General features: G+C 38.3%; 1 protein-coding gene across 5 annotated transcripts in view; it reads right to left on the reverse strand.

Moving 5' to 3' along the window:
* Positions 1-22915, reverse strand: part of NF1 (neurofibromin 1) — a 170139-nt gene that overhangs the window by 14094 nt on the left and 133130 nt on the right. For all 5 annotated transcript variants that reach the window (XR_012665362.1, XM_048824502.2, XM_048824501.2 and 2 more), the window contains 17 exons: positions 21438-21578; positions 20953-21232; positions 18773-18987; positions 18491-18552; positions 18247-18361; positions 17274-17375; positions 15252-15392; positions 14531-14657; positions 13905-14036; positions 13204-13339; positions 12217-12374; positions 9212-9334; positions 8388-8515; positions 7378-7478; positions 5962-6104; positions 5081-5127; positions 4020-4236 (listed from right to left, as the gene is read on the reverse strand). Coding sequence is in view for 4 of the 5 variants with exons in the window: in XM_048824502.2 (XP_048680459.2) it covers positions 4020-4236; positions 5081-5127; positions 5962-6104; positions 7378-7478; positions 8388-8515; positions 9212-9334; positions 12217-12374; positions 13204-13339; positions 13905-14036; positions 14531-14657; positions 15252-15392; positions 17274-17375; positions 18247-18361; positions 18491-18552; positions 18773-18987; positions 20953-21232; positions 21438-21578 (2368 nt within the window). In the remaining variant the exon portion in view is untranslated. The remainder of the gene's footprint in view (positions 1-4019; positions 4237-5080; positions 5128-5961; positions 6105-7377; positions 7479-8387; positions 8516-9211; positions 9335-12216; positions 12375-13203; positions 13340-13904; positions 14037-14530; positions 14658-15251; positions 15393-17273; positions 17376-18246; positions 18362-18490; positions 18553-18772; positions 18988-20952; positions 21233-21437; positions 21579-22915) is intronic.

The raw sequence follows: 22915 nt of genomic DNA on the forward strand, positions 1-22915 counted from the left end.
TACGAATCTGTGCAGCTCAGGCCCAAGCAGTGGAAGATTTGGGGGTTGAGGTACAACATGAAGGGCTCTGACTTACAAACTGGTCCACAGAATGAGAAAGTTGGAGAACCACTGCTCGAATTCTAAGTCTCCCTTCCACCCAATTGCCAGAATGGGGTGAGTACATTCAGGTACAGGCAAAACACTAATAAGAAATAAAGGTGAAGAGAAGAGACAAAGTAACATTTCAGTTAAGAGTTGGGGTAAGATATTCTTAGTTATTAGGGTTTTCAGGTGCTTTAATTTTTAAGTGACAAACTTGAAATATCTTTAAGGGGTGATTTTCAGAGGTTTTGAGCATCTCTGAACACCAGCCATTCAAGATATCTGAAATTGGGTACCCAAAATTCAATCACTGGTAAACTACTAAAGTATTGGCTTATATTAAGTTGTAATGTATATCTATGTTCTTAATAGATGACTTGATGTGTCCTTCTGTATTCCTCTCATTTACTGTATATATTTGAAAAGTTCTGAAAATAAGTTTAAAAAAATTAAAATGCATCATAGAATCTTAGGACTGAAAGGGATCTTGAGAGGTCATCCAATCCAGTCCCCTCCCCTGCACTCATGGCAGGACTAAGTATTATCTAGACCATCCCTGATCATCCTCTGAATTGAGCAACACCTGCAAAAAAAAGCTTAAAGTTACCACTGAGCTTTCAGATGAATGAGTTCTCCATGTGATAAATTTAAAGGAATAGCTTAGTTTCTTGGAGGAGCAAGGTCTAGTATTCACTTAAAATATTAGCCCACAATAACAAAATAAAGCCAAGAAATAAAAATCAGTTTTGTAAATTTTAAAGAAATTTAAGAATCAGATATAGAATACCTTATAGGCTGAAACTTTTCTCTCATTTGCTTTCTTCAACACTAGCAAAAAATCTAAATGCTTAAACTGATAAAAAGCCAATAAGACCATTGAGAAAAATCTGCTCTCAATAGCAGTAACTCCAGGTATATCATATCTTTTAGCTCCTACAGCACTAAACCACTCTTGATAGCTAAGCTATTGGATGAAGCAGTCTTGTGACCACAAAGCATGCTCTGACTAACCTCTAGCTCTACATTTTACATAGTCTAATTTATTATTACAAAAAAATATAATGTAATACATTTACACATTGAACAGACACTGCCGACCCCCCCCCCCTTTTTTTTTTTTAAGTTAATGGGATTTTTTAAAAAATAGTTTTTCTCCTAAATGGTCTCCCATTGACCAGTGTGGTTTGCAGAACACTTTCTTGTTTCTAGTTGAGAGAAACAGAACAGATGGGAAGTAATGAAATGAAGAGCAAAAGCTTACACAGCAAATTTTTTTTTCCTGAAAAGACCACAACACACAATGCAGTACAGAAGCTAAGAATACACAAATGCTTTCCCAACATCACTTTACTATGAGCAAACAACTGCTGGAGTTGTCACAGAGATGTTACATAATTGTAGGATGAAAGGTAGCCATCAGACAGGTCTTTCTATTAAGACGTTGACCAAACTTTGAAAAAGTTTGGGAACCCGTGATTTATACAGCATGTTCTGAATTTTATTTTTAAAATGCCTTTAATTTTTTTCCTACTCCCGTTTGTCTGTCAGTTTCCATCTTCCTAACTGACCATAGAGGGAAACAGTGAATTTACTAAACCTGCGTTGGCAAATACATAAATTAAACTGACAAAATTTTCCTTTAACTTCTTTTCTGTAATAGGAGCCTTACGTGCTGTTTGTACCTATAGTCAGCTCAAAATTTTCAGAAAGCAATTGATTTTTAACTTAACTGTGTCCCTTTAAATACTCACAGTAATACCATTGACACACCATCTAAGATTTTCATGTAGTTTTCTGTTTTAAAAAAAGTCAACCAACTTGACACTTTTGACTATTCATTGCTTTATAATACTTCTGCCAAAAATTTCTTTATGTTTATAAACAAAGCTAAAGCCACCTTCTTATTTAAGAAATTAAGACAGGAACATAAATTCTTGCAATGTAAAAAAGTGATTTTTCCAAGGACTTCTAAAACTAACATCTACCGTAACCATTTATTACAGAAAAATAGTGTTGATAATTTTAACACCTCGTGATCATAAACCTGATTGCACCCCAATTCTTCTGTTTCTCACTGCCCAAGTCTTGTTATTTGTCCTCAGCATGAACATCTATACCAAGGACACAGCAACAAGACTGCAATGACAATAAAAGCCTCCCTAGGGCTGAGCTGTGCTATTGATAAAACAGCACAGACAAGTACAACTCTGAAAAACAAATACTCTTCTCCCATTCAGGACAAAGCTAGTTAGTGAAATAAATCACATAGGCTTAGCCAGAACTTGGGAAATGAGCCAGTTTCTCCAGATTTTTCTACTTGCACTGGCTCAGTTTTCTCATGTCACAATCCTAGCACTCTCTCTTCAATGATTAAATCAACTAGAGTGTTTCACCTGTTCTAAAAAATTGGAGTCCACTTCTTCAAAGACACTGGACAGACTCTGCATTGAGGTCACAACTAAGTGATGAAGTGGTAGGATTTTAAATACACTTCAATGTTACTCATTTGGTAACCAGCCTTACAGGGCATTGCCTCATCTTTTGCAAACCTAATATTTATCATCATATAGACAAAGAAACAGGGACAACAGCTGTGAGCAGAAAGGAGAACTGGAAGGCTTGATTTCTTGAGTGCAACTGACTCCTGGTTTTGGGCCAATAGAAGCCAGACAGAAAACAGGCAATGAACACAGCCTATTGCAAGTACTGGCCCGAAAGGCAAGGAAGAGACTACCTTGCATCCAGAACAGAAAAATAAGCATGGAACCAAAAAGATGATTTTTAAAAGTGTCAGAGCTGTAGTAATTTGAACACAACAGGGCAAAATTATACACCTATATTGGTATCACTAACAGAGGCAGAAAAGATGTGACTCGATGTGTAAGTTAGCAATTCAAAACTACTGCCTAATGTATCAAGAAATTTTCCCCAACATCCACCCTGTGTTTTCTTTGAACACTTCATCCTACTGCCCCTCACTCATAACCTCATGTACTGCATTTAATAGTTCCTCACCTTGCTCACTGTTTATCCCCCTGCATGCAAACATCGGCAGCTTTATTTCCTCCCATTTAGTTGTCACATAGCGCAGCTATACATATTAAAGTCTTCTATTCCTCCATCATTTACTCTTTCCTAATACTTGGTTGTAGTTCTTTTTGGAACTTCTATTTACCAGTATCTTTTTAGTAATGTGGTCAGAAGTGAAACAGTATTTCAGGTGTGGGAGCACCGGGACCACCACCTCTGCTCTGTGACATCATGCTGGTGGCTATACAGTCTTATACTACACTGGTTTGGGCTTTTTTTTTTTTTTTTTAAACTATATTACGTTACCAACTCATATCTATTTACCCCACTACAACCCCCAGGTCTCCTTCAGCATTACTACTTTCCAGGGCTTGCCTCCCACTCAATACGGATGTTTTGGATCTTTTTTCCCCCTAGGGCGTTAATTTGCATGTTCCTACCTTGACTTTCATACTGTTATTTCCATGATGAACTACGAGGATATCTCAACACAAATGTAAACGTTTACTTTTTAGCATCCACTGCTCTAGTATTAAATATTATAGACACACACTAAAACGTAGCTCTTTCTGCATGCTGCTGCACCATGCCGTTATTCCTCAGCATGTATCACCAACAACAGGAAAATCCTGAATCCCTATGCATTTTGCAAGTTTTCCTCATTAACAAATTTAACGTCGATACTGAGATACAAGTAACATGACAATGTTGAGAGTCCCACTCCCAGGGCCAGAAGACAATTTTCACGACAGACAAAATCAACATCAAGCCCTGCTTCAGAATGTAATGTCGCTTAATATAGCAACATCTCTGGAGTATTACTGAAAATTTTTGTTTGTGGGGCTACACAGATGTTATTTTTAATACGTTCCCTTTATATAGGTAATATAAAAATATTTACTGACCTGGGGAATGCTGGGAAGTTGCGAGTGAGGTCATAGAATTAGAAAGGTTAAGGTTTGCAGTAATACTAAGCTGGCTCTGCACTGCAGGAGGATAAGGAGACGTAGGTGTCAGTAGGGATTCCTCACTGGTTTCCTCATCAATTCCAGGCAAATATGTGTCAATCAAGGCATCAAGAAACTTCACTATAAGCTCAGCATAGTCTGGGATTTGTGTTTGCTGTGGAAATAAAAATTAGATCTGTTCCTATTTCATTTCCCCCAATATCAACATAAATTTTACCTCAAACTTTTACTTTGGTGTTCACTTGTTTTGTCTAGGTCTTTAAGCATTTTATGTGGGCATCTGCAATCTAGGCTCAGATTCAGATTAATTTTAATATACACTAAAGGCAATCTGTAGTTATAATATGCACATATCACTTGATAGCAGCAGCATCAAGTAATGAAGTGGAAGCACCAATGCTGAAATTTCCTTTAGAAGGTGAACTGCTGCATCTAGCTCTGAACGTGGCGATTTATAAACATCATTATCTGTGCTCCTTTAAATCTAATATCCAACCACTGCCCGTCTCTGCCCATTTGGTCCTTGTTACATCCATTTGACAGAACAAATTGCAGTACAGATGGTCAATACTTAAGATGACATTAGGTTCAGTGTAAAACGTGAAATTTATCATTGTGAATTTACTCCTGTATTGATTTCCACATTTCTGTAAGCTACAAAATACATCTAATAAAGATCTAAAGATGTGCTGAATGACAACGTATGTCAAGTGCCTCTTAACAATGACAATGGGAGCACTGCAAAGGGTTATTTACTAACCTGATTGCTCTTACCTGATAGCTTAACAGTAGGTACCATTATCTGTTTTTATACCTGCTTATCAAATCTATCAAGATTTGTGAGGTCTGCCAGAGAGCTAGTTACTGCCTTACACATAAAAAGTTTGCCTGTTTTATCAATGTTGTTTTTTAATCTTTATATATAGTGCCATATATAGTTCCACATACACAATAAAGACAAGATTCTGAAGAACTTACATTTTTCATACTATTCTTACCTTAGAGAATGGCCCAGCAAACCTCCACAATCCATTAAATCCAAAACCTATAACAACAAATTGAATATTACCACCCTATAACAATTTTCTCATACAATTTTGATAGGAAACCAAACTAATTAGAAGGTATACAAGATGCATACTTGGATTTGCTTACATATTGAAAAAAATGTTATGTAAGGATCTCACAGTGACAAACTGTGAAATTTTTTGATGCCTAAAAATAGGCTCAATTGTGTTCAACATGTAAAAAGTACAATTACTGAGATTTGTTTTTTATATATAATATACATCTTAAGCATAATAAATGAATTCAAAAGCCCAAAATTGAAAGGGGATGCTGTCAGGTTAAGCATTTAAGTATGGGTAAAATTTCCAAAAGGGCAAATGACTTACGAGCCCTAAGTCACATTTTCAAAAGTGACTTAGGAGCCTAAATTGCATGGACTTTCAGTCACTTTGAAAACCGATTTAGGTGCTTTTAAAATTTTACCTCATGCAATTTATTTACCAGCTAGACACTTGATTGTTAAATCTAAGAGAATTTTACAAATCTAATTTATTATTTGCAACTTTTGACCAGTATTTTCATTTTGTACTTCACACGCTGTTGTCAGTGGAAACATGACTGAGTTTTAATTTCTAGCCTATTTCACTTACTGTTTTCTTACGTATCTGGCAACATGCAGTCACAGCAAGGAATTTTACATTAACATTAAAACAGGTAATTTATTACAAATGAATACATTCTTACATTAAGATTTGTGAAATTAAGAAAAAACCCACACAACAAATTCTGGGCAGCAGCAATCTTGATGGAAACATTTTTATTTATTTATTTTTACAGTAGAACAGTTTAAAAAAAGCAGAAAGATATTTACTTTGTAGGTAAGAAGTTTGGTACTGGGGTGGAGATTCTTCATGGTAGACAACACTCTGAACAATCCCATGAATTGGATTCAACAAATTTGGGTCTTGGCACAGTGACAAAAGGGTATTGATCTTCGAATCCAATAAATTGTGCCTAAACAATACAAAAGTAAGTGTAGTCTTTTTGTTCATATAGTTACTTAAAGTTAAATATGAACTGCAGGTTCATTTATCTAACAAAACTATTGGGATGGGATTTTCAGAAGTGTCCAAGTGATTTAGGAGCACAAGCCCTATTCCCTTTCAATGGGACGTGTGCCCTTAAGTTACCTCAGTGCTTTTGAAAACCCCAGACACAGAAAATGTAACGTATCAACACTTTTCTTTAATTAGCAATTAACAAAATACTCAAACATGCACAATCAAATATTTGAATTATTTACAAGGAAATAATTAACTGGTAAAATGAATCTCTGGATTTACTCAATCCTCAGTATTACTCCTGATACGGTCATAAAGGATGCCAATTACTACCAGTTTGATTTCAGTGACATGTGGAATTCCTTTGAATCTGACCATCATTTTATAACAGGAGGATGTGATATTCTCTCTACAACATGCACAACTGAAAAGTTAAACTACAATACCTAGACTTTCCTGAACTGTATTGATTGCACATAGACAATAATACAGTGATAAACTAAGCAAACAAGTTGTATACGGAATCATATTGAAGGACTATGCTTGGGCTACACTTTAAATAACTTGTTTTGACAGGTCACTTGGACACCAGTAAAAAAACAACCCTGTTTATTTGCTGGAGGAAAAAAAAAATCTAAAAGATAACATGTATCCCCTTGTTTTGCAACAATACACTAATACACTGTAAACAAACCCTAAGTTTTTATTTTTATTTCAACTCTTTTTTATAGTGTCAAACACTGATAAACCATGACTGAACTGCTGGACTAATGGCTGCAATGAGCATGGGAAGGTTTTGCTGTTAAGTTTGGAAGCAGCACAGCATGGGTAACAGCAGTGCAAGATTCTCCAGAGCCAGGCCAAAGCACCCAAACTCTGACTTGGAAGGATTATGGAAGAGCATAATTCAGTCTCCATGGCCTTTGGCCTCTCTGTGGAAACTGTCAATAAGGGTACTTATTAGCACCAATTGTGGGAGTGGTTTCTGTATTGAGGATACCGTTACCACCAAAAACACCGAACGCATTTCACATAGGCCACTAGATAGCTTCCAATGGGAACAGCCTTCAGTCCTTACAAGTCTAAGTTAAATTTGAACTAGCAACCTAGGGGCAAAAAAAGTCTTGTAACCCCCTGCCATCCAGTTCCCGAAGTCATTTTATGCAAGTGTAAAGCAGCAAGCTTAATACAAAAAATATTATATAAACTGAGTTTTAATTACTTACACAACAGGAAAGACCTTTGGGAAGACAACGCTGGCTTCTGCTAAATATTCATAAAGAATTCGTTGGTCAAACTCATCTGTAGTGTACTTTACTAATGTTGCCTGGCATAATGCAAAGGACAAAAATCAGTATCTCTCTGATTTGGGAGGTGAATATTTGTTCTTCATGTTATTTTATTTTATTTTTTTTTTAATAACAGGGATCTCAAACATTGAGGCATAACACTAGTTCATTACAAACAGCACCTGATTGCCCAAAACAGAGCACTAGCAAGATAGATAATCACATTAAGGGACTTTTTAAGGACACAGTTTTTATTTCAAGTATTTCATGTGTACACAGGAGACTGACAATGAACGGAGTTGGTCAAAATTTAAAAAATTGGCAAAAATGTTGGTCAATAGATTTCTTTTGGTGAGAAACGTTTTCAACAAAGATTGCCACACCGGTTTTCAAAAAATGGAAGTTTAGAAACGTATTCAAACTTCGAAGAGTTTCAGAAAGAACAAAGAAATTCAGATTATCATTCTTGAATGTCTTTTCAGAGGATGGCACTGATGGGAACTGCATTGGAGCAGGCTGGGAGAACAAGTAATTTATACTGCAACCCTCCACTACTGGGCTCAGATAAGTTTAAAACTCAAAGTAATCTAGTTCCAGCAATTTAAGATTTTCTTTTTTTAAAAATGTAATGCACACATTGTAGCATCATTTGTTTTGTGATTCTCATCAGCCGTGAAAAAGTGAGATAGTAATTTGATGTACTCTGCAAAAAGGTGCATAAATGTGAACATTAAACATTTGCCCATTTGTGGATATTAAATATGCATTTTAAAAAGGAATTCTCTTGGACATCCTAGACATTAATGGGCAAAACAGAATGCCTTTTACACATCAGGGACAGACCCTGATCAATCAAGCCCTATTAGCATTGCACTGAAACATACATGCTGGTTTTAAAGATATAGTGCATTAAAAAATACGGCATAATATGGGGAAAGTGTGCTTACAAGGACAGTAAGCAGCAGGGCTTGAATTTTTGGATCAGTAAGGACCTCTTCATCCAGGAGGACATTAGACTCAGACACAGAAACTTTCCGAAGGTGTGGGTGTTGTTGGGGTGATATTCTCTGGGTTTCTGCCAGAAAAAAAAACAGTACTCAGCCAGAGCACAATAATTAAAAAACAAAGAATTATATACCATCCCATCAAATTCAGCCACCTACAATTCCCATAAAAGAGCTTTGTGTTATCCACAATTCAATGACTTGTATGTTATGAAAAAGCATGTTTATTGTAATAATAATAATAATACCAAGCTCATGTGTAATACTTTTCATCAGCAGATAAACAATATCCCATTTCACAGAAGGGGAAACTGAGGGACAGGGAGGTGAAGTGACTTGCTCAAGGTCACCCAACAGACAAGTGGCAGAGCCAGGAACAGAACCCAGGCGTTCTGAGTGCCAGCCCAGTGCTCTATCCATAAGGCCACTGGTTCCTTTTTAAAAACCCTGCATTCAGTGCTCATAAACATATAAAGGACATAATCTGGTTCATCTGATTTCATTCTGCAATGCAATTTTTTTTTGGCTGTCTTTTACTGTAGGTCTCCATATTAACTTTGTTCAACTGTAGTGATTTGAGATTTAATTGACAGTGTTACAAAATGTTAGAGACTTTCTAGGTGGCTTGTTTTGTTAAGACAAATGCATATCTATTGCCTTGTTGTACCCTAAACAAATGAACACTGAATTTAGTAGTAATCCTTTTCATGTGCATGCACTGCATTTAATACTAGGAATAGTCTAAAAGTGTTAGTCTTTCTTCTCACCCATGTCATAGTCATTTTCAGCTACTCTCCTCATTTTGGGGGGTGTGGTAATCCCAGATTCGATTTCCTGCCTTTTAGGAGCCTTTGAGTCTGATATCAAGTGGTCAAAACTTTTCCTTGTACCTATAAAAAAAAACCATCAAGAAATTAAATCAGTAAACCACAGTGGATATTCTGTGTATCTGAACAGTAAGGTACTGAATGTTTTTTTGCTGTGAAGGTACTACACTACCGAGGACATATGGACAAGAACACTGGGAGAGGTGGTCTCACCATCCTCTGTGATACGGATATCTTTTGTATGGAACAGCAAAGCACATCCCTACAAGAGCAGGACCTCTGTCGGTCTTTGTCCTTCTGGTGTTGTAGAACAATCTTCACTTGTGGCTACAGTAGCTCTAGATATGGTCACACAAGTACCTGGGATATTAAGGTCACATCTTTTGAAACGCTTGGCTAACGCAATATACATCAGTTTAGCAGCCAATTTTAAAAAATGTTATTTAAGGCTCAGGTGCCAAGTGTGTGCTGCTCCTTTCCCAAAATCTACTGCAGTGGGAAACTACAGGGAAATGGTCAGCATACTACAGGGTCTCCCATTTAGTAAATATTCTAATGCCTTATTACTGGAAAGTGAGTCACTATCAGGGTCACGACTCCTCCTCACTTAGTGTGTATATTTTAGTGCTTATGAAAGGTGAGAGGTTGAACACCATTGGGTTTGAGATAAACAAGGTTTGAGTGGGTATTGTGCAGACCCCCATAAAGCTCTAAAAAGCAATATAATCCTAAGTGACGTGGTCAGTATAGTTATTCCAAGTCTTGATCCACTCTTGAGAAGGAAACAGAAGCAAGCAGCTCACTGTAGTCGTCTAGATGGCCAAGGCAGGAAGCTTGGACTACGGTAGGTACTCTCCAATACTCTGATATCATGATTAAGGCTACAATTTTGTCATGGATATTTTTAGTAAAAATCATGGACTCGTTATGGGCACTAAACAAAAAAATCTTAGAAGCTGTGACCTGTCCCTGACTTTTACTAAAAATATCCTTGACAAAATGGGGAAGGAGAGTCCAGCACCCTGGCCCTCCCTCCCTCATCCCCCCAGCAGCCACCTGGGAGCTGCAGGGACCCCATTGCCCAGGGGCTGGGAGGGGTCCCTTGCTGCTCTGCAGGGCTGGGAGATGCGGGGAGGGCCCTGCCAATGGTGGAGTCTGGGGAGCTGCGGGGGGAGAGGGAAGAAGGGCCCTGTCCCCAGCCACTGAGCAACTTTGGGGTGTCTCTGCTGCTGCCGGTGGCTGGGAGCTGGAGGGGGGGGAAGGAGGGTGCGGCTGCTCGCAGCCACTGTGCAGCTGTGGGGGGAGAGCCCTGCCAGCAGTGGCTGGGGAGATGCGGGGGGCCCCCCAACACCTGTGGCCTCTAAGAACTCTGGGATTCCTCTGCTGCTGCTGGTAGTTAGGAGCTGCGGGGAGGCCCCGGCTGCTCGTGGCAGCTAAGCCACTGCAGAGGGGGATCCCTGCCACAAGCGGCGGCTGGGCAGCTCTGGGGGCCCCATGGAGACTGGGCTGTTGCAGGGTCTTCAGTGTCACAGAGGTCGCTGGAAAAGGGACTGGTAGCAGCCCAACACAATCTCAGAATACAGGAAGGGTAAAGATGGCTTAAAGAACTGCTCAGGTGAGAGGTAATAGGCTATGGACTTGTAGATTGCCAATTCAAATCCAACATTCATTGGCAGTAATTGAAAGTTGTTACTATCTGATGACTGCTTGGTGGCCTTTATATTAAATGAGTCTTGCGGTCTCAAATAAGTTTCCATTGGCGCTGTGCTCACACTACCAACTGCTTAACCACTGCTACTAACTGGAGCCCTTAGAAGGTTCAACGGGGAGACCAAAGATTTAGTGGCCCTGGTCACTGAGCTATCCTCTCTCCCCTTGGGGCTGAGAGCCTCTAGGTCAGGGTTGAAGCATTGTGGGGCAAGGCAGTGTAGGAAGCTTATGAAACCATTGCATGTGTTGTACTTGTTCCATGGCTATGTAGAACAAATTCCTCAATCTTCAAGACTCTTGTTCTGGCACAATTACCACCAAACAAGCCCTGCTCAGATACCCCAGTTTCACTCTCCAAGGAAATTAAGAGGCAACTTTTGCTGCAAAGCAAGGAGAGGCAGATATAAGTCATGTAACGTAAGAGGACTGATGCAATATGCCGGGAAACTTTTATCATTCTTGTTTGTTCCTGTGCAGTTAAGACTTCTCCACCCATAACCCTAATAAGTTAAGGAGCTGTAAGTGTAGCATGCAGCTGGCAACGAACCAAAATTTTTCATCTTCTCTCACTAGGAGGGTAATTCTTACACATTTTAATTATGTCCTGAAGATCTGCCTTTTCCCAAGCAAATACTAGTAAGTATTCCTTCTGAAATGTAAAGAGGACATGGACAAAATCAGCAAGATTGAAAACTGCTTTTTCTTCCATTTGGTTTTCAAAGGCAATGAAATTTGTACTATATGTTTCAGTACTTCAATAAAAAAATAAGCAACTGCCAAAAGCCTTAATGTTTTGGGACTGCCTCGTTGCTGGTGTTAACCACAGACACGGAGATCAGGAGAAGTGGTGAAGTTAGTAGCCCCTAAGTTTTGATGGAGAGGGCTGGAAGTAGCAAGTGATTCTTAACTCTGGAACATGCTTTCTTTTTGGCCCTGCATTGCTTGAATTTGATGACCGTTATGTTTCACTGCAAAGCTCTTTTTTTTTTTTTTAAAAAAGACTTCCTATTGGGTGGGTGGAAGCAGGGAAGGGACGAGAGCCTTAGTTTGGAGGGACTTTAATTGTGGAGGTTGGTCCAATTTGTACTGTGTAGGTGTTATGTATGTCACTAGAAGAAAGGATCGGCACATTTTAAAAATGTCAAATAAATAGGTTATATTCACCCAAAAACATTCTCTGCTTTAGCTTTTTAAAGACTGATGTAACAAACTAGTAAACCTATTTTTTTACTTACCTAGTAGTTTTTTAGTGTTGGCTTGTGAAGGCTGTCCCATATCCAAGCTCATGGATTTTCGTGTTCGTGGGCTAATCTGTCCCACTGTAGGGTAACTGGCAGCAAGATGTCTGTCTGACCCCTTTGGAGAGGACCACGGTTGGTTTTCCTTTAGTGTCCTGAAAGTGTGGAGGAATTTAATTTTAAAAACCAAAAATGCACATATTTGGTTATAATCCTCCAACTATTTGAACTTTCCCCTTTGTAATAGTAATAGTTAAAGCTGTCAGCTGGAATTGTTTATGTAGTAACCACTTCGGTTGCAAAATTGTGTAAAATTATCAGTGAAATGCAGACCCCTGTGTGATTATATTACTGAAATGGTAAAAACAAATAAGAAAATTACCCAATGTAAGGAAGCCAACTTTTAAGGAAAGGGGAAGGCCCTATTTAATAATCAGCTGATCTATAAGGTTTTTAGATCTTGTTTTTATAAAAATGCTAATAATTCTAGAAATATACTCAGGATTTCATAAAACCAGGCTTGCTCTTCCACTTACATGCAAACCTCCTATACTACGATTTCACTGCCCATAAGCAATACTGATGTTACCAGCTACTGCGTGCTGGAATCTCAGCTAAAAGAAGAAAGTAGGGGATCACTAGGTAGCAATTTTATGGCGCTACTAAAGGAGAAAAATAATGATTATGTTTTTAAAATTGTTGAAACAAGATTTAGGGTAAACTTCAGCCCTATGCAGAGAGGCCAGTATAAGCCCAAGACACCACTTATGTTTCACTTAAGCACATAGTGCTTAAGTAGTGCATAAGCCTCGAACCCTTAACACACAGTTGATCTTTAAGCAGCCCTTCTTAATGCTGGTTCTAGTTTTTAACACATTACAGGTTACCTTTAAATAACCTGCAAAAGGTACAGCTTTCTTCCCAAAATAGTCACTGAGGTTCACACAACTGCTGTAGTTTAAATAAAGTGAGAGACACACTGACCTACAGCTGGTGTCACTGTGATGCATGGGATATGTATCCATAGGAACATTTTCCATTGAAACCTCTGTCAGCAAGAGAGACTTCCTATGTTTTAGGCTGCAGCGACTACGAACTTCCTCAGACACGGTCAGCAAAGCTAAAAATCCAAAGAAAGCGAACGAGTTTTCAAAGACAGCAACATTTTCAGAAGTCTACGCAGTACTCCATGGATTTTAATTTTTTTCTCAGCACATACACACATCCTTTGGAAGCTGCAATTATTTCTCACTAAAATGCTTGAAGTCAATTCAAGGACAAGGAAGGTTTTTGAAATAATTTTAAAGTAGTTGAATTTTTCTTCATAACCGTCCCCTATAAGTTTACAACTAAAAATTTAAATATTTTCCCTCCACACTGTTCACTCTTGCTAGGCTGCTAGAACTCGATTGCTTTATTTTTTTTAACATTTAATATTTACATTTTAGAAACTCTCTCTAACCCCTGGGAGAATTTTGAAACAGATACCCCACATGCTGAGTTTACCAACTTTTGTTAGCATTTCCTTCACTGATTTAACCTTTCAGACTGATTTTCTGAACAGCCCCATCGTTCTCTGACAAAGTTTTCTTTAAATAGCTTTTTAATATTTTATCTACCTAAGGTCAAGAATGGCCACACCGTGTTCCTTTTGATTAGGCAGAAGGTTAGGAGTTCTTTTTTACCTGCCAGATAAGCCACGCTCTGGGTATTCACCTCGAACTTGTCACAATTCCTATGTTTGTTAACCAGAGCTAGTAGTGTGTGTAAAATCCTTACTGTCCTTGCTACGATGGTAGGAGAGGGATGCCTATATCCTAGGAAACAAGGTTATGAAGAAATCAAGGATTGAACATTCAGTTTTTAATGCATATTTATTATAATGCTTTTACCAATATTTTTCTGATACATTTCTCAGAACTCTTCATATATACAGAGTGAGAAAGCACAAAATTAGCGAATGATGAACACATACTAAAACTATTATTTTTTCTGCCCTTTCCCAAAGACCAGAACACCGCAAGTGTCTAGGCAGATATTCTACATATTTAAATTCTTGTCCCATTATGATCTCCTATAGAATATGCAGTAAGCCTGAAGTGAACTCAAGCCTAACTCATAAAGAGAAAGCGCTTTTACAGAAAGTACCACAAAGGAATAAAGAGAAATAAAGCCACACCTCCAGTGACAGTTCACACCGCACAACGTGAATTCTGGATTCCATTTAAGTGAATGAGCGTTTTGCTTATGCTTCTAAACTAAACTTAGAATAGGACATGAAAAGCAAGCACAACAAATTTTCTATTCCCACCTTTTAGAAGATGTCCTACTAGTGCAAAATTAAAGTTAGAGTTAAAGTTGAGTCCAACAAAATGATCCATCTGTTTGCAGTGCCATTCCAAAGGTCTCCTGATTTCCATAAATACTTCTTCTGGGCTCTGTTAACGAAAAACAGTGTCTGCTGCAGATTATTCATGCTTATTATTCATACCACTAATGTTTTGGTAAAAAATTACAGAAGTCAAAATAAGTTGGAAACTTGCAATAAAATACGTAAATAAAATCCTTAAGTGTAATGTTGACATGTCTGTGCTCTGTGTCAGTCTGGGTAGATTCCAAGCTATATTACAGGTTACAAATTTGGACTTTTTTCCTTTTCTTTCTGGAAGTGGGAGAATGAATTTGCTGTGATTGTGCTCTCTCTACATGTCAAAGATTAGGTTAAACATTTCGAGAGAAGTGGGAGAAGAGCCCAAATGTATTCAGCTTAATTCAGTATCTTTTTACCTTGCAGTGGAATTTCAGGTTCAACAGGAAACAACAACAAGCGTTTTTCTATGCAGGTTTACATGAGGACCCTTAAATGTTGGAATATTGATTTCCTTGCAAGTCAGAGTACGATACCAGTTCTCTTCACTCAACTGTTTTGTTCAACAAGGAAGCATATACACAGATTTGTTTGCTTTCGAAGGTAAGAATGCACAGCACAGTAAGGGTTGCTTACACAGTTTACTAGTGGGTGGATCACTTACCTTGTCATTGAATACCCGAAGACTATCTAAGGTATGTAGATTTTGTTCAAGTAGTGCTGTACCTGCTGAATAAAGGTTAACTTCATCTAGCTGCAGCACTGCCATTGCCACCCAAAAGAGGGCCTTGTGCATAGGAGAGTCCTAGGTGAAAAGATTGCAATGATTTTAATTTCAAAACAGTTTCTGGGAATGAATAAAACAGGAAAAAAAGTACCCTGGTAATCTTGTTTATGTCACGCATTCTTAAGCTATCCTTGATTGGTGGTGGTCTGTTATCCGCATATGGGGTTCTCTCCTCAACCACATTAAAGACAAAACTGACAGTCCACATAAGCACCATCTATATTCCTCAAGCAGTTGTATTCTTCAAGGTGGATGTCTAAGTACCACAGAAGAACTAGTCACAAGGATCACTCTTTGTGATTGCTGCCTCTCCATTCATTCCATTCTTTCAAATCACACACATTTCAGAATCAGTATTGCACCTGCATTCCACCAATCTGGGAACTGATGTTTGTGTTCAATACCAAGTCTAGATTCCAGAAGATGTGATCATAATGCTGTGGCCAAACTAGTCAGGCCATTACATGCCCAATCAGATTGGCATGCTGGGCACGTGAGCATTCAACTAATCCGGGACTCCCAAATCAGCGGTTTTTATTGACATGTCGTCTTCCTTACAGATGACAGACATATTGGGGATCCATTTCTGATCCTCTGCGCATGACATTACCCGAGATATACACCAGACAGACTTGCAGGATCAGGGTCCAAAGTTAGGTTTCAGAGTAGCAGCCGTGTTAGTCTGTATTCGCAAAAAGAAAAGGAGTACTTGTGGCACCTTAGAGACTAACCAATTTATTTGAGCATAAGCTTTCATGAGCTACAGCTTGCTTATGCTCAAATAAATTGGTTAGTCTCTAGGGTGCCAATAGTACTCCTTTTCTTTTTGGTCCAAAGTTACTAGCTTTATATTTTACTGAGGTAGAGTCAAACTATTAGACTTTAAGTGAAATGAAGCAGAACTTCCAAAGGCTACGTGGCCTTCATTGTCTTTACAATAAATACTCAAATTAAACTTCTGTACTAAAGTGTAAGTTCACGACATATCAACATAAAAACTGAACCTGAAATACTAAGGCACAACTAATTCCTACAACTCATTGTCAGTTCTAAACCCTATATAATGCCATCCAGTTGGCTCAGCAAACAACGCTGCTAATACAAAATAAAGTTATCAAGATAAGGATGAAATAGCAAATGGTAAAATCACCAGAAGATCCTTCAGACAGATCACTAATGTTTGCTTAAATTCTTTGATGTGTATGGAAGATGAACATTACATTAATATGCCTTCCAAATGCATATATCAAGAAAATTTCTGGAAGTTAATTTCTCTTTAGAACATATTTACAAGGTCAGTTGCAAGCGGAAGAGACTTTACGGAGCTAGCCACCCTCTTCCAGTAATGCCCAGATTCGAGCGCTTCACCCCATTTTCAAATGTACTGTGACCCTTTGAGAGTGTGTGCAGTACAACTCTGCAAGGAAATTTTACAGAGATTCATAACTGTATGCAAACTGCTGGGTTGACAAAGTCATGAACTTGATGACTGGAACATTTCAAGTCAAATGAGACTAGCTTTTATGACAAACCATGATCCAGAAGACCTGTGCCAGTCGTCACAGATTGGAATGCCAAAAAAGCTGAAGAGCTCAGGAGAGCAGATCATGAAATAACCTCTTTCAAACCTTGCTGTGGCTCATGTTCTTTTTGCCCATAATTCTGCTTTACCAGACAACCCCATGCAAGCTCAGCTTTTCCAAAGTTTTTGCAGAGAGGGTCTCAAATACAAAGCAGTGACATTTTTGATTTCCCTTTGAGCAGGAATTACTTTTAGAGTAAAGGAACAGGAATATTGCCAGAGATGAAGTTCACAATTTGTATTAATATTTTTGAGGTTAAACATGTTTATAGTTTTCATTTACAGAACAGATTCATGGTTTTATCAGTGTTATTTACCTTATTAAGAAGTGGCTGCAGCTTGGTTAGTGCGATAACTGTGGCTTCTATAAGAACTTGGCTGTTGTAATTATCAGGCCCTTTTAAACAGCTCTCAAGTCCCTTTTTGGAAAAACGGAAAAAACATTTGTTTTTTATTAAAAAACAGGATCTAAAGACCAAAGTTCTAACCAATAATTAACAGCAGTTTTGATTTCGTTTTGTTTTAAAACGATTCTGAAGTATTGTCAGTGAGGATGACAAACCTAGAAAATGTTTCATGGTGCATATAAAAAAGTTAAGGTGCTGTACTGTTATTTTAAGGATCAGTGGAGGTACTATATTAGAGGGACTGAGTAGTCCTGATATTTCAGATACTGTTCACCTAAATTTTATGTCTACGAAACTGAATTGAATAATAAAATGCTCAAGGGCAATTAATCTTTTTGGTATACCAGTCACCCACAATTAAACACAGCTTTATGATCTTGTTTGGTATCATGGACACCATTACTAAGCTAACTGCATAGTTTTAAAATATTTCACTTGCATAAATGGTAGGCACTTTATTCAAATTCTCTTTAAGTTACTTTATTTGCTTTTCACAGCTATTAAATTTATAACTTCCTTCACAGTTATGCAGATGCAGCTAAGTACTGAGCTTTTAGATTCAGCCTCAATGCAATACTCCAAATTCAGTCCGAGATAAATTATCTAGCCGTTCTATTTTTTTGTATGAGCAGCAACACTGGGTAAAATTACTAAAGAGGAATCAAATTCAGTCCCACCACATTTATTCTGATCAGAAACAGTTTGGCTACAAAAACTAGATTTTCATTTATGCAGCAATTCCTTATTCTGCATAAAAATTCACGCTAAAATGTGTCAGTCAATAAATTCTCCTGAATCCAAAATTTAATTGAGACACAAAATTATTTGGCTGTTAAAGGAGCTATTCTATGAGTTACATCAAGAAAAACAAAGAACTATATACCTTGCTAAGAATTCGGATTATTTGTTTTATTTGCCCATGTGACACTCGTTTACTGATACAGCCAAAGACGACAAGTGCTCTTGGTTGCAGAGATGGATTATATTGGAAAGCAAACCTGTAAGAAATAGAAGTGAGTTGTATTAAACAAGTTTGTTTCCAAAAGCCTGTGTAGTGAAAAAAATCAAGAGATGCACATCTACTACACATGCAGTTATAGGTTATGTTTCTGTGAATCACAACATACTTTTGTGCTAGGTCTGTCCACTGGTCCAGCCACTTGCATGTTGGAATATCTCTCATACAAGCCTAAAAAAAAGATATTGAATACATGTAACCTTAAGGAAAAGCACCTATTTAAAATACGTATCTGCTTTTAATTCTTAGTGAGCTATTCCTTATTTAAGCACTTAGTGCTAAGCTAAGTCAGGAAGCTGATATCCTCTTATGCTGCTTGCTTGATAGTATATGCAATACTATGCTATAATTCACTGCTTTTATTAGTTTCTCATGGTCTTACAAATCATACCTCCATGATCTCCAGCAGAGCTTCAGTAACTGTTTCCAGGGAAGTCAGTGCAAAAGTCTCCCTCTCGTAGGAACCAGGAGAGAATGACCTATCCCGATAACTGGATCGGAATGCTATGACAGCTGCTGATTTCACTTTGCTGATTCCAAACAGCAAATAAAACTTGGGCAGCGAGAACTCTGTCAAGCTGAGTCTCAAAACTTGCTTCGTCTCCTCTGTTAATTAAGAATTTACAAGTTACATTTAATATATTGAATCCCATCCCACATTTCAAAAAGTACCTTCAAGACCAAGAGCCCATTTTTAAGGTGTAAGCATGTATTCTAGGAAGTGGATGACCTTCAAGGGGGTCGGGGGGGGGGGTGGAAGGGAGAAGAAGAGATATCGTGTACTGTTCTGCCTGTTTTAAAACTGTTTTACATGCTATTGGCGTGCATTTATGCCACTGTGTGTGGCCAGTGCACCGATTCTCAAAATGTGGTCAGGAGAATTAAATAGTTTGAAAGAAAACAAGCAGTAGGGAATTTGGTCAGGGGAGGTGGTTCCACAAACTCTCTCTCTGAGGTGGGCGACAGAATGAAAAGGGTACAGAACACAGTTAACAGCTGGTATTGGGAGGCAGTGCTGCTGAGTTCTATTCTGGTCATTTAGGCCCCGATTTTCTGAATGGGAGCTGTAAGGTTCTGAGCATTTTGGAAAATCTGGCCACTTCATTTTAAAGCCTAAATGGAAGCTGAACTCTTTTGAAATCACTGTTGTGGGTGCTCGACACTTTTGTAAATCTGGCCTTTAACTTCACTATGCTTCAGTTCACCCATCAGTAAACTAGAGATACCTACCTATAACTCCGGGCTGTTGTGAGGCTTAATTCTTAGTATATACAACGCGCTTTCAGATTCTTGGATAATGGCACTATATATATGTGCAAAATATTGTAAGTGTTAAGGTTCCTTTAACATGCTTTCATGCCTCCACTTTTGTGATAAGATGCTATGAAGACATACTTGCTAGTGGGTTTTAACTCTATTGGTTCTCACAGTAAGTTTTATCTTTGGATCATTGAAAAACAGCAAAAATATAACAGCATGTAAGGTATCCTCTTTTAGTTTCACAATCGTCTTACACAAGTGACATTTTGGTTACCTGGTATTCTATACATCTATTCAACAGAAGAATTTCAGCCAATTAGAGCACAGACACAGTTTCCTCTTCATCTACATCACGAAAATCCTTGTCGATAATGTGTCCACCTCACCCCTTTTCCAAACAAGCCACTCCCTTTAGTCATTATTTACATTAAAGATCTGCCCTAAATCAGCTAATCAGTTTTTAGCCCAATCCTCATTCATTCTAGCCATACACCCATGCGGCAATCTCTCGCAAAGATGAACAGTAACACAACACTTTCAAAACCCCAGAAGAGAAACAAAACTTGAGTGTTCTAGAAGATTGCTATTTGTGAGCGATAAAGATTAAAGATTGATTAAATGACTCACTTTTGTTTCAACTATCCATCTCAGCCACCCTATTGTTATCCTATAATTAACTCCTGTTAAATGAATTGGAAATATTGTCTCTTATTGTAAGTTCTCTGAATTTATGACCATCACAGGTGATAAATTTCTACCACTCCACTGTAGCCATTGGCCATACTGGATCAAGCACAAGAAAGCTCTGACCTCAACCTAGTACTGAACTAGAGTTCACCGTTACTAGTGGTGTGAAAATACATCACCGCAGTGCCACTTGTGGTCTCAGGGCTTGTTTCCACTTACTGTGGATCTAGGATGTGGTGATCAATCCACTGGGAGTCAATTTAGTGGGTCTAGTAAAGACCCGCTAAATCGACCGCCGATCGCTCTCCCATCAACTCTGGTACTCCACCAGAACGAGAAGCATAAGGTAAGTTGATGGGAGAGTTTCTCCCATCGACCCAGCATGGTGTAGACAATGCAATAAGTTGACCTAAGTAAAGTCGATTTCAGCTACTTTATTCACATAGCTGGAGTTGCGTAACTTAGGTTGACTTAATCCCATAGTGTAGACCTGCCCTCAGATACAGTAGCTTCATAGAAATGAGGGTGGGGGAGAATGGGATGGGAACAGGTCACGGAGACATTTGCTAAAGCAAAGTAAACTAATGCGTGATCAACGTAATATAGTATTTCGTAAGAACTTACCACTAAAGTGAAGTTGTGAACAAGTGCACAGAGAATGAATGATGTTGATGACCAGGCCATGGGTGGAAGCTCTAAGAGAAAGAGGACCAGTGGCCACCAACAAAGTAACTACATGGAAGAGGTAGGGGAGATGTGCTGCCACATCAAGAGAATTGTTAAAGGAGAGCATCAGCATGTAACGAGCTAGAATGGCAATATCATCCCACATCAGGTGTTGCTCTAATGTCGGAGTTGGAGACAGACAAGTCTTGTCGATTATTTTGCACATCCTCCCTATTACCTGAAAGGGAGCAAACATTTTCTTTTAATTAAAGCAAAAATAGGGCTCAAAGTTTCACTCAAACACTATTACAATTAAACTTTAAAATGTTTCCATTAAGAACACATTTTAAAATACTATTGTACCACTGTTTAGAGCTGGTACCAAAGAGCAGTGTCAACTTACTGACTGACTTAAGAGTAAGTTAAGGAACGGAAACACTCACTTTGCTTGAAACCAATTTCACATTTCCAGAAGCCAGTGCTACAGCTGTGTCTGCCATAACCTCAGCTTTTATGGATCCCAAGCCCCCTGTGGCACTGGTTTTGATGAAACTGTCCAGCACTACATCAAGTAGATCTGTTATCTATTGGAGAAAATAAGTAATCATTTGCTTGTTAACGTCAGTTACATGAAATTCAGGTGTAACAATCTGAATTAAGCAGCCTGCTAGACAAGTAAACACTTAGATTTATTACTTGAATATATGTATGTGGTGTAAATTACAGCACCAGTTTCAGTGATTTTTCAGCAAAGATAACCATGCTTAATTTAACATCATGTTTACATTGTTACATCTGAATTAAGATGAACCCCTCCAAGTTTTATTATGAATGTAAATTTTAAGTGTGTGCGCTTCACAACTGTGGAGTTAGATTGTGAGGATTTAGTTTGCATTGCTTTCTAGTTGCCATTTGAATCTAAGATGTTAGATAAGTATTATTTAGAGCAACAATTTGGAAACTATGCACTGGGATTTTTAAGGTTTCAGAGTAGCAGCCGTGTTAGTCTGTATTCGCAACAAGAAAAGGAGTACTTGTGGCACCTTAGAGACTAACCAATTTATTTGAGCATAAGCTTTCGTGAGCTACAGCTCACTTCATCGGATGCTTTGGGATTTTTAAGGTATAGCAAATCTGTTTTCTTTTTAAAAATCAAGAACAGATCTTATTGTTTATGTAAGGTATTGCCTAAAGTATTAGCCAGACGTGACCTTAGCTATCAATAAAACCGCACTGACATCTTGCAAGATTTTTTAGGCTGTGAGAAAGCTATGTATTTAATACAGATATACCAGTCAGCAATGCAGAGAATGTTCTTCCTTAAGTATCCAGACAAAATGGTACAAACGATTGAATTAGGCCACATACAGTGTTTGGCTGCTGGTTTCAATCCATTGTAGTTTTCACCATTTAAGAACTTGGATAAAATCTTGGCTCCATAGAATTCAATGGCAAAACTCCCACTGACTTCAAAGAAGCCAAGATTTCACCCTGTAATTCCGCATTCTCTATGTTTGCCTGATAATTGACTTTCATATTGGCAATGGCATAATATAAATGACAGTCTTACTGATATGGTCCAGGGTTGCAAACTATTCTGTTTTTTAGTGACTGAAGTCGATCAAACAGGAGAGGCAGCTCACCAATTTTGGTGGCAGTCACAATTTGTCTCAAAGTAATTTGGCTGCAAGTGTGTTGCAACATCATGTGGTGACAAGACTAAAAAAGAGCATGAGAAGGGGAAAAAGGGAAGGAGTGTAACTAAAAGGAGGTCATGTCAGCCAGCAGGTGGCCAATAGTCAGTCAAGCAAACAAGCAGACATCCTCACAGCGAGTGAAGCTGTTTTTTTAATTGAAACTTTCCATATTAATGGCATACCTCTGAAAGCCATTTTTCCTCTCCTCCAACTTCTCTCTTCTG

The sequence above is a fragment of the Caretta caretta genome, chromosome 17 (genome assembly GCF_965140235.1).
Source record: "Caretta caretta isolate rCarCar2 chromosome 17, rCarCar1.hap1, whole genome shotgun sequence".
Classification (NCBI taxonomy): Eukaryota; Metazoa; Chordata; order Testudines; family Cheloniidae; genus Caretta; species Caretta caretta.